This window comes from Vanacampus margaritifer, chromosome 6 (genome assembly GCF_051991255.1).
Source record: "Vanacampus margaritifer isolate UIUO_Vmar chromosome 6, RoL_Vmar_1.0, whole genome shotgun sequence".
Classification (NCBI taxonomy): Eukaryota; Metazoa; Chordata; class Actinopteri; order Syngnathiformes; family Syngnathidae; genus Vanacampus; species Vanacampus margaritifer.
Window position 1 is genome coordinate 17,381,602 of NC_135437.1, and position 12,347 is coordinate 17,393,948.

The 12,347-nt window shown below is 37.3% G+C and overlaps 1 protein-coding gene across 1 annotated transcript in view; it reads right to left on the minus strand.

The window, feature by feature from the left end:
* The window catches only part of kcp (kielin cysteine rich BMP regulator), a 36,322-nt gene that overhangs the window by 19,209 nt on the left and 4,766 nt on the right, over nt 1–12,347 (minus strand). The window contains exons 4-20 of the mRNA XM_077569582.1: nt 11,702–11,774; nt 10,094–10,398; nt 9,443–9,611; nt 6,445–6,503; nt 6,182–6,275; nt 5,093–5,175; nt 4,805–4,901; nt 4,589–4,668; nt 4,439–4,524; nt 4,277–4,367; nt 4,074–4,173; nt 2,876–2,961; nt 2,706–2,799; nt 2,470–2,619; nt 1,102–1,208; nt 929–1,022; nt 553–726 (exon numbers count right to left, since the gene is read on the minus strand). Of these exons, the coding sequence (XP_077425708.1) occupies nt 553–726; nt 929–1,022; nt 1,102–1,208; nt 2,470–2,619; nt 2,706–2,799; nt 2,876–2,961; nt 4,074–4,173; nt 4,277–4,367; nt 4,439–4,524; nt 4,589–4,668; nt 4,805–4,901; nt 5,093–5,175; nt 6,182–6,275; nt 6,445–6,503; nt 9,443–9,611; nt 10,094–10,398; nt 11,702–11,774 (1,942 nt within the window). The remainder of the gene's footprint in view (nt 1–552; nt 727–928; nt 1,023–1,101; nt 1,209–2,469; nt 2,620–2,705; nt 2,800–2,875; nt 2,962–4,073; nt 4,174–4,276; nt 4,368–4,438; nt 4,525–4,588; nt 4,669–4,804; nt 4,902–5,092; nt 5,176–6,181; nt 6,276–6,444; nt 6,504–9,442; nt 9,612–10,093; nt 10,399–11,701; nt 11,775–12,347) is intronic.

Below are 12,347 nucleotides of genomic sequence, written 5' to 3' on the forward strand. Positions count from 1 at the left end.
GAGCAGTGAAATTTAATACATTTTTAGAAGTGAATATGAGAGCATTCTTATAGCGTGCGTGTGATAGCATTTCAGCCGGCCCCGGCGTGAGTAAATATTTTTCCTTAAAGTGTGTGGGAGCATTTCAGTAAGTTGTGAGATTGATTCACTTGTGAGTGAGAGCATTTCAGTACTGTGTGTGTGTGTGTGTGTGTGTAAATACTTTTTCAATAGTATGTGTGACAATGTTTCAGCTAGTGAGTATATTGGTCATGTGTGAGATTGTTTCAGCAGTGTTTTCGAGCATTTCAGTAGTGTGTGAGAGCATTTCAGTGGTCTGTGTGAGTGAATGATTTTTCCTTAGTTGATGTGGGAGCGTTTCAGTCTGGTGTGAGATTGTTTCAGTAGCATTTGCGAACACTTCAGTAATGTCTGAGAACATTTCAGTAGTGTGTGTGAGTGAATACATTTAGAGTAGCATGTGTGACAATGTGTGAGAGTGTTTCGGTAACATGCAACGGTTTCAGTGGCACGTGTAAGCAAAAATGGCGTCGTATGTGTGGACGGGCTCACCGTTGCAGTCGTTTCTGCAGCACGTTCCCGCGAGAGGAGCGTTGCACCGCGGCCGAGGACACTGAGCCTGCCGGCAGTCGATCCGGCCGCTCTCACACGTGCACTCCTCGCATGCGCTCATCGGGTTGGCGACGGCCTGGCCGTCCACAAATACGTGCTTCTCAAACAAACAGTCTTGCCGTTGAAATCAAGAAGCAAAGACAACAGAAAATGAGATGATAACCTCTCACACAACAGCAATGGTTCGACTGAAATACACTCTCGCACTACTGACAAAGGATTTGGTCAACACACATTACTGAAACACTCTTACATTCACTATTGAAAACCTCTCACACAATACTGGAATGCTCTCACATAAACTACTAAAAGATACCTGGACATTTCGGGCAGCACTCTCCCGGGGCTGTGTACGGGTTGCTGCAGTTGAGTGCTGGACAAGGTCTTCTCTCACACTCCACAGTGCCGTGCTGCAAAAGGGGTGAGGGGGGTCGCAGGGTGAGCAAGAAGGAGTGTGAAGTGGAACGTGTCGTGGCATCACACGCTCACCAGGCAGGTGCAGGCGTGGCACGGCTGCTCAGGCGTCCCAAACGTCTGCCCGTTGCCGTAGAGACGGTGATGATACGTGCAGCTGTCGCACACTGCGCAGCACGAGCCTGACACCCGACGTATAAACACATATTATAACTTTATTTTACAATGATAATGACTTTTCTCGTGTACGTTGTAATATTAGTCAACTATATTTTTTAGTTTTTATCTTTTTACTATCATATTTAAATATAACAATATTTTTTTTTTGTTTGTTTTAATTTTTACTTTTGCTCTTGTGCTATTGTGACTTTACTCTGGTAAAATATTTACTCTTCTCATGTTACATGCTAAAATATAAAAAACAACATGTAAAATAATAATAATACAATAATGAAATTATTGCATCCCTGTTGTCACCTTTCTTTACTCTTGGGTTATTAACATCACACTTGAAATTGAATTAAAATGGCATTTTGTCATTAATATTATGATTTTATTCTCAGAATATTGACTTTTTCATCATTTTACTCATAATATAAAACATTTTCTTGTAAAAATTATTCATTTATTCTACTAAAATGTTAGTCTTTTTTAAATCAGGATTTTATATTCCCCCCCTAAATTTTTTTTTTTTTTACACAAAAATATTATTACTTTTCCCCCCCAGAATTATATATTTTTTGTCATAATATTATAATTTCTTGAAACAGTCATACTGCTTTATTTTCATTCATGCTAATTTAATATTCATAATGCTTTATGTTTGTAAAATTTTTAATTTTCGTGAAATAAAGTGTTTCTAGTGATTTTTTTAAATATTAATATTTTTCTTTTATAATTTTCTGTTTTCTTGTATTATATTTACAGTTTTCCTAGTAATATTGCTCAATTATTTTTAGTCATATTTAGTCTTATATTATTACTAAGTTTGTGCTTGTAAAATGTTATCATAGTGTTAAAAAACTTTATTCTCTTAAAATAAAATTTTCTCTTATTATAGTACTATGATACTTTCTAGGAAAATTTGTACTTCTTTCTTATATTTTAGTCTCCTAAAATTATCATATTCTCTTACAAATGTTTCCATAAATATTTTCTGCAATATTAATGTTTATTCTATTAATATTTCTAATGCGTTCTTGTAATAATTGGACTGTTTCTTGTAGTATTGGCACTTGTGTATTTTCTCATATTACCATATTTTCTTGCAACACTGTTTCTCATCATAAATTGATTATTTTAAAATTAAGATGAATTTTCTTATAATGTAAAAAATGTTATGCTTATATTACTTTATACTCCTAAAATTACTTTTTTTTCTAACATGACTTCATCATTATGATTCAATCCTGACTTAACACACACGCAAACACAATTGTTTACCAGCAGTTTTGGTAGGATGCAGACAGGTGATGGAGGGGCAGCGGATGGGGGTGCACTGGGGGTCTCCATCCACACACGTGCAGCTGGAGCATGGATCGTCAGGGCGCCACTTGGAGCCATCTTCATATTCGGAACCGTCGAGCACGCATTCTGCAAGGAGATCAAGATGATGTCATCCGTCCACTTCCTTGTACCGAATCCAGTGTCCGCCAAGACCAACTGCAGATAGAGTCTACCTGTGCAGACGGGGCAGCAGCGATGCGGGTCCCGTACGGGGTTGGAGCATCGCACAGGAGGACACTTCTCTTCGTGGCAAACAACGTTGCCATTCTGTCATGCGGGAAACGCACGTCAGAGCGACACAGAATTACAAAGCATAAGAAATGTTGGTTGTGCGAGGACTTGCCTTACACCTGCACTGCAGGCAGGGTCCGCTTCCCGGCGGGACAAACGCTTTTCCGTCGGCATATACCCGCCCGTCAAACTCACACTCTGTCCCAGCATACACACAAGGAGAGGTCAATATCGATTCAATCAATTATATTAGATGACTACTTTTTCTGGAGAGAAATTTTTTTTGGAAAATATGCTATATATCTTTTTTCACTATCTATCTGTACACTCAACAATAAGAAAAAAAAACTTGAAAATGTATGAAATTTTTCTTGAAAATATAAGTTTTCTCAAAAATGTTTTAGGTACATTTTCAGCGGATTTTTTAAAAAATTTTAAATGAGTAATAAATGACAGTTTTCTTTTACAAAAAAAACTACTTTTTCTTACAAAATGTGACTTTTTCAAAATGGAAAAACTTTCATTTTCATTCTTGAAAATGTGAAAAAAAAATCTTGAAAATGTAGGATTTTTATCTTGAAAATGTACTTTTAACATGAAAATAAACTTTTTTTCATAAAAATATCAGAGTAATTAAGTACATTATATTAGTTTTTTTTTTAATTACTTAAAAAAAATAAACAACCCTTTTCTTGAAAATACATGACTTTTTGACTTGAAAATATACATCTTAAACATTTTCTGGAAAAATTAAAACCTTTTTTCTTGAAAATTTATTTATTTTCTCTTGAAAAAGCTTTTCATGATAAACTATTTTTTATGCAACTTTTTTTAAAAACATAAGAATGTGATCTTCAAAAATACTGTAAATTACATTTCTCTTGAAAAATAATACATTTTTCTTGAGAATGCATTAAGTATTTCTTACTCTTTTTACTTAAAAATGAAATGAAAAATATAAGACTTTTTCCTGATTTTTTTTTATGTATGTGAAAATTTTCCTTGTCATGACTTGTCATGAATATTTTATTCTTGAACGTGTCTAATTTTAGTATAGAAAATATCACCATTTCATCTGTAATATACAACTTTTTCCTTAAAACACGTAAATACATATTGTACAAATTTGCTCTAAATTATACAACCTTTTTCTCCAAATATATATATATATATATATATATATATATATATATATATATATATATATATATATATATATATATATATATATATATATATATATATATATATATTTATTTATTTATTTTTCTCTCTCTGTCACAATTTGAATCTGGAATACCGGTACAAACCATTGCATGTTGGGCAACACTCTCCCTTGCGCTTTGCCGGGTGGCTGCAGCTTGGCGCAGGACACGATGCTTCTGTGCGCTCACAGGACACTTCTCCTGCCTGACAAAACAAGTGCAATATTTGCATTACACTCACGTCCACATAATAAAACCCTCACGTCATAAAACAACCTTCAACACTACTTATTCAAGGCGCAACTCACAAAGCAACGGCACTCGATGCAAGGGTCACCCGTGGACGGAACCTTCTGTCCATCCAGGTACACTCGAGACTCGTACTCGCACTCAGCACACCTGCGAGTCACATAAACATATTGGATGCATAGGTAATTTATTGAGTAAGGGGCAGTAGGCATCCATGTTACCGTGGGCAACAGTCTCCGGCGCCATGCACGGGATTTGGACAAAAGAGAGCTGGACAGGGATGAGGCGAACATGCCACATTTCCATCCTGTAACACAACGGTGGTGTTTACTACACAGTCACGCTTGAAATGCTCAAATTGTTGGACATACCACACATGAGCATTCTTCACAGCGATCTCCTGTCGGGATCACAGCTCCATTCGGGAAGTGGTGACCATTCACACCACAGCCTGGAAGACACACACTCAAGGTCACACTTGATGAACTCATTCACTATCATTGATAGCTCTACAAGTCAAAAATAAATTTCAAGTGGGCTGGCAATGAATGATTATTACACACACACACACACACACACACACATACCTTGACACACTGGACAGCATGCGTGGTGTGGAGGAGGCGCAGGGTTGGTACAGGGCAACGGAGGGCAAGGCTCCCTCTCGCAGCGAACTTCGCCCTCCTGGGGGCGGAGCATAACGGGAAATGAGCCAATTTCACTTATTGTTGCGCTTCATCTTTCTATGTCAGCAACGTATAATGACAGGCAGAATCATTTAATGCTCTTCCACTACCACCGCACATCATTTAAGGATTGTGGGTACAAATGTAAAATGTGCGCGTGGGCCAAATAACAGGTCAGGGAACACTCACCAAACAGTGGCAGACATCACATGGACTCTCAGCTGGCCTCCATTTTGCATTGTGGCCGTAACGCACGCCTGAGTGGATGCAGCCTGACGACACAAATTCACTCTTGTGTTATCGAGCAAGGGTTGTTGGTTTTGTTGTTGTTGTTTTTTTCCCAACCCAAATTATATTTTGTAACGCGTGGTGGTGGAGCCAAGGACAGCCATGGCTGCTGGATATAGCCAAAAGGAGCAAAGGAGTTTCCACATGTACTCATTAGTATACAAAAAAAAAGAAACCACGTGTCGCTAGAAATAGAAAAGCCGTGTATGTACACATGACCACTCATGTCCATAATGGCAAAAGTGTACAGTAGTACTGAAAGGAAGAACTTGGGATGTTATTTTTTGAAGATTTCAACAGTCGGTAGTACGATACCGCACCACACGGTGGCGCCTCTTTCATTTGTTATGCCAATAATACAGATACAAACTTGTCTTGAAATTATGCACAAAAAAATTCTAGAGAAAATACCACTTTTTCCTTCAACATATACGCCTCTTCCCGTAATACTTTTTCTCTAAAACGAACATCTTCACTGTAAAACAGATTCCCCTCAAATATATATCTAAAAAAATAAAATAAAATCACCCTTTTCCCTCTAAAATATAAATCAGGGATCACTAACTATGGGCATGGGTAATAATAATAATATCAATAATAATAATGTCATTTACATCAAGATGTGTGTTGGCCCTGGAGAAGTTTGTTCTCCTCAAATTTGTTATTTCAGGAGCGTGTATAAAAATGGTAGCCCTTTATTTTATCAGTACCCAAGAATTAGCTCTCGGTTTCAAAAAAAGTTGGTGACCTCTGTAATAAAACATTTATTTTTATTGGAAATTACTTCTAATTAAAAAAAAAATATTATTTTCCCCCTCTCCAAAAGAAAATATAATAACAAAATACATGACTAAATGACTAGACTTTTTTCTGGAAAAAAAAAAACAACATTTTTTTTTTTTTGCTAAAAATCTTAAGGATATGCAGTTTTTCTTGAAAATCTTGACTGTGGGGTTTAGCTAAGTGTAGGTTGCTACTGCAATGTGTTACCTGCACATCGCTGGCAGCACTCTCCAGGTACGCTCTCCCTTTGGGTGCAGTCCAGCGGTGGGCACGCCACACCCGAACAATCCCTCTCACCCCCCTATGGTAAAAACAAAACAAAAATCGTTTCACTATTAGCACTGTTAGCATATGTATATTACAACGTTACTCTGACTTTATTCTTCTCTTCTAGTAATACTTTGTAGTACTTTTAAATACTTCTTGTGGAGTATGTGGTAATGTGGTGTATAGTGTTCGGAAAAACTCACCCCACATGTGTTGTCGCTGTGGGACACATTATGAACTCTTGTGTCTCGGGGCTCACAGTCTGGGCAGAAGAGCAAGCATCATGTTTCGGTTAGACAGTAGCGTGTAACATACGTGTACGCGCATTCGTTTGTGCACTGCTAAGCCACAAGAAGAGGAATGTGGAAAAAATTGTGTCACCCCCAATAACCCCCCCCCCACCACCACCACCACCACCCCCCACCCCCCACTATCAGCATCAGGTTTTCACCAGGTCACAATGCATGAAAAAACATCTGGCTCCACTCGTAATGACAGGGCGGCACGCCTGTGATGTCACACGTTTGTGTGAGGAGGGAGTGGGCTACGGGAAGGAGCCCTTTGAGCATTTAAATCTATTTCCTTCTTATCCACCACAAGGTTCATGTACTAGTTGTTACGGTCTTTGACCCCACTAATAAGACAATTCAATGTCCCTCACTCACTAGGCCAAAAAGTAGCACAACTAAAAAGACATTCTATTAGTGCGCTGTATTGTCTTACTAGTGAGGTCAAAGGTGAACTAGTAGTTAACTCATTCACGCCCAGCCATTTTCACTGAAGCAATCCACTTCACTCCTGGCTGTTTTACTGGATATTGACAGATTTTTCAAGGCCCTCATAATATTGTGTTCTAGTGCTATATAAATATGGAACCTGCAAAAGAAAGATTAAAGACTCTTCTTTGATCAGGAAAAAAATGTATATTTCTATCTGTTTCCGTTTCGCAGCAATTAGCATTAGAATATGGCTAAGTTTCATCATTATTCACAAATCAATTTGGAATTGTGAGTAAATTAGCTTTTTTTCAACATGGCCCCTGGTTGAGCTATTTTGCTCTGCTGGTTGTTTGTGTAACAACTACCATTTCTTTAACCGTTCTTGAGAGGCTTCATCAAAGATAAAAAAAAAAAAAAACGATTAAAAAATGCATAAATACGTTTTTGGGACACTTAAAACATTTAAAATAGAACATATACAAACATTTGACTAGGTTGCAGCAATCAAACGACTGCGTCTTACTAATGCCATTTCCCCCCCCACTATTGTATAAAATTTCTGCACACTAGTCGGACAACTTCATGCTACTAGTCCACGTAGTTGTGCACTTTCTTCAATGTCAAGCCATGAAAGCATTTAGTCTTTTAGTCTAGCATCTAGCTTAAGGTTCTAATGCCTCACTAGAAGAAAGTGCTAGTAGACAACAACATGCTACTAGTGAGGCAAACCATTGCACTAGTTGACAAATATGTGCTACTAGAACTACTAGTGACATGATAGTATAGTACTATAGTACATTGTAGCCACAGTCCTAGTAGTACACAGGTTTGCGCCATCCTACTAGTGTGCAGAAGAGTCGTAGAGTAGTGGAAAAACCTTACTAGTAATTCATTTTACTAGTGCACTTAAGTGTCTTATTAGTGAGGAGGAAGGGCGTACTAGTTGATGGTTGGTAACAAATAAATAAATAAATGCTCAAAGAGCTTTCCATAGGGGCCGCACTTATCTGGAGGATTTCCCGTAGATCAAATATCACACATGCGCACGCACGTGCGCGCACACATAGATAAGTGACATCAGTGCCTCTGTGGGAGTTCACCAAATGGAATTTTTTGGGAGATAATGACTTTAATAGCGTGTGTGTGTGTGAGGGGGGGGTAATCATAGAGAGAGGAAGAGTATGGGGTGGCCTGAAGCCAACAAACATTTCCTCTAGCAAACCAAGCGTGAATGAGATCAAAGTATGTGCATGTGCGTGTGCGTATCTGGAGTCTCCTCAGGCCGACACGCAGAAACAATTAATGGCAAGATGGAAGAGCAGGCAAAGGGAAGTGATTATGTGAGGACCTTGCTCACACTGGGGAGCTCAAATGGTAGGCAATGGAGTGCAAAGTGGGGAGATCCGTCTTCCATCCAATTTTTAGGGGGCATGGTACATATCCTTGTGGGCTCCCTGCCATCAACTGTGTTTCAGTCAGGAGATTCAGGTTTGAATGTCGTGTTGCAAAAAAAAAGTATTTGGATGCTAGGCCTTTCAACCTATACAGGAAGTGAAAATGGAAGCGGGATGTTGGAGTTCTGATGGAGGCGGTGTTGAGATTTCCCGCACCAAAATCATCAGCCTACAAAAGGATGCTTTTCTTCCTCTTGTCCTAAATTGACTCTTACTTAGATTATTAGAGCATGAGCTACACTCAAACTCCTGAGTCCATATTCATAATAGAGGATTAAGTCCATTGTTACTATGTAGGGACTTTTGTCTTAACACCTCTCTGCCCCCCCCCCCCCCCCACAATTCCATTTAAGAGTCACTGGAAAGTCGTAGGAGGCCAATAAAAACATTAACTCTCAAAAAGTGAATACTTGCTCGCCAGCTGTGAGTCATGAGTGACAGACAGCAAGTGTTTTTTAATGGGATGAAACCAGATAGGCGACCGGTCAGTACACATACCAACACAGTTGTCCCAGTAGTGGCAACAGAGCATGTATTCATCCAAGAGCTTGACCGGCACCTCCTGTGTCATCTGCTACTTTGTATATATATATATATATATTTTTTTCTGTCAGTGTTATGTTTACATATTTTTAATCTGATTGTTTTCAATTATTACTATTTTTATTTTAATAGGATTCAGTAACCTGTTCCTCAATCTGATTTCTTAAAAATATTTTCTCTTTAAATAGCATTATACAATTTTTTTTTTGTTTTTTAAAGATTTTTTTTCAATTTAATTGTATGGATTTTTTTCTTTGAATCTGATAATCTTACTAGATTTAGCAGCAGCGTTAAACTTTTTTTTCACGTTTATTGTCTATTAATTTCAAAATACATTTGTTCTTTTCCACTTGCGCTTGGAGCAGGGCTAGCATTTATGTATGTATGTATGTATGTACTGTATATATATATATATATATATATATATATATATATATATATATATATATATATATATATATATATATATATGTGTTTACAGGTACCTCTGATGGTGGCTTGACAGGTGACTGTTCCGGACGTACACGTGCAGACAGTGCTGATGTCGGTCTGCCAGCGTCGGCCGTCCTCTACCTCTCTACCTTCCCACACACATGACCGCCGCACACATTCGCATCCCTCCAGGTGGCGCACTCGCGACTGCAACTCTTCGTTCTATCACAACATACATACAAAATGTATACAGTTACCGTTCAAAACTTTGGGGTCACTTAATCAACGGATCCCTGAACACAGCAGCAACACATGTAGACAGATTATATAACAATACAGGCAGGCATATATTCTTCATCCTCTGCGAAGAACAACTAATATTCAGATTCAGAGAGGAGCTGAGGCTCTAGTACAGTGTATTTGTATGCTTGTTTTATATAGCCCCCTGGTGGCCAAGGTATGAACATCAGAATGTTTTTATAAAGCATAACATAATAGTGGATTTTTCTTTAAAAAATAAGGACATTTTTAAGTCATGCCTAAACTTTTGACTGGTACTGTACAGTATACAGTATAGTGTGTTTTTATGGGAAAAACATGATAAACTTGATAGTAACATTTTTAAAGTGCAGTGCAACTTTATATTGCATATATTTTTTTCAATAATAATTTTAAAAAGCATGGCTAGTATGTTTGGTCTCCACCTCAGCTTGGAGCAGGTCCAGCATACGAGCCAGGTCCTCCAGCCTGCTCTCAAGCCTGCTGAGGCCCTCGTCCTGTTGGGCCTGGGAAAGGGACTTCCCCCCTTGAGGGAGTCCTGGTGGGCCCAGGACCGCTCCCCTTTGCAGCTGCTCGCTCTGGATGCTGTGTGATGGATAATGAGCACTCTGGAGCGGTGCCCTGTGCTTCCTTTTAGCTTTTTTGCCGAAAGAAGCCTCCTGTTGCAGTACTGGTCCACTGGCATTGTGTGAATTTCCACTCTGCATGTGAGTAGATGCAGGCAGATCATCTAGAAGAAGACATAACAAGTAAGAGCTATAGCATACAAATACTCTTACATGATTTGTTTAAATTAAAAGCACATTTAAGTCTTAAGTGGACCAACTGCCCGAGGCCTTGGATGGTTTCCAGGCCGAGTTAATTGACTTTAAGTGTTTGTGTAGCCGCTGATGGCAAGACAAGATGTTAAAAATGTAAACAAGAAGCAGGAAATGAGTGTTAGTGTGGCCTTTGCACACTGAAATTGTTAAATTGTCACAAAAGTATGCTTGCACTACAGGGTGCATTGTTGACCAGACACCAAATGCACATGTACAGACGTGCGCATAACAACAAAGACAGAATGTTTGGAAAGGTGTGTTGTCACATGTCTACCGTGCGGTCATATGGAAAGTATGCAGTTCCATATTTATGATTCTCGACATCCTGATTTTTTTATTATTTTTTATTTTATTGACATTCTTAATAAATATTTTTCTTCTAATATGATATCTTAGTTTTTCTTACAATCTTGTTTTTCCTTTCAACCGGGTATAAATAAAACATGATTTTTTAATTATAATATATTACTGTGATATGATTTTTGTTATTGTGATTTTCTGTCAGTGACGTCATGTTGACATATTTTTTCTTTTAATCATTTTTTAAACTATTTTTCCTTTTAATTCCATTCATTATTCTGCTCCTTAATCTGATTATTAAATATTTTCCCTTGTAATATTTCTTTATAAATTATATTTCAATCTGTTGTTTATATATATATATATATGACTTCATTAAAAAAATGCTGAATTAATCTGTTTTATTTTATTAGAATTTGACATTTATCATTTTAATCTAATAAATTTGAGTAGAAAAACAACATATTTCATGTAATTGGATTTTTTTCTTTTAAACTGATTTTTCACCCAATTATTTTATACTAGATTTATAGAATTTTTTTCCGTCAATCGACTTTTTCTTTTCTTTTTATATATTTTATTTTATTTGAATCCATTATTTTATTTCAATATGTTTTACCCTATTTAATATTGTTTATTCCATCTGATTATTTTTAATTTGAAATATATAAAATATTTTTAATTTTTAATTTAATCTGACTTTTGCTTAAAACTGGTTTTGCAATTGTGTTTTTCTACTTTTAATCAGATTTTTCGCTTTTTTCCCCTTTTAACCCATTTTTGAAAAATAAGCTTTCATACTAACGGAAGACCACACACACACACAATGTAGTCAATCTTTCATTTCAAACATTATCATCAAGCAGATATATATATAGTTACACTCTTTTTTTTAAAGTTGGAAATGTTTACCTGTCACGTTGTCACAGTGCCAAGGACGTGCCTCATAGGCCTTGATTGAGATCTCTGCTTTTTTTAAATGACCCTGCAAAAGTCATACAACGCACAAATAACATTGAGGCACCGCATCTCCTTCATCTCCTCCATCTGCCTTTCTGATGCACCAATAAATCTGGAACAGTTTAAATATATACTCAACAGGCCACTTGACCCCTTTTTCACATTGCTTCATAGCCCATTTTTAACGCTTCCTGATATAATGAGGCCTGTTTCTCTTATTCACCTCACTTTATTAGTCACTTTCTTGACCAAGCATGTTTTATCTTGTGGGTGTCTTCTAATATTCTTCAGTTTCCACAAATGTAAAACCTAAAAATGTAAAACCTGTTAAGTATTTACAATCAAAAGTCTAATGTGTTAATGGTCAACACAGAATACAGCCACTAATAGTTAGCCTAGCTGTCTTCTTCTTTTTATCCCGCAATCTGGATACCTTGTGGCACTTTCCTGTCTCTCACAGGTCATTCTTGGTACTACGTCAGTTGTTTTTGTTTGCTTTGGTTTTTCCCCAATACAAAAAAATTGTCAAGTTGTTTAAACTGATTATGTGTGTACCTGGATTAGTACAGCACCATGAGCTCGCTAGCTAGCAAATTCA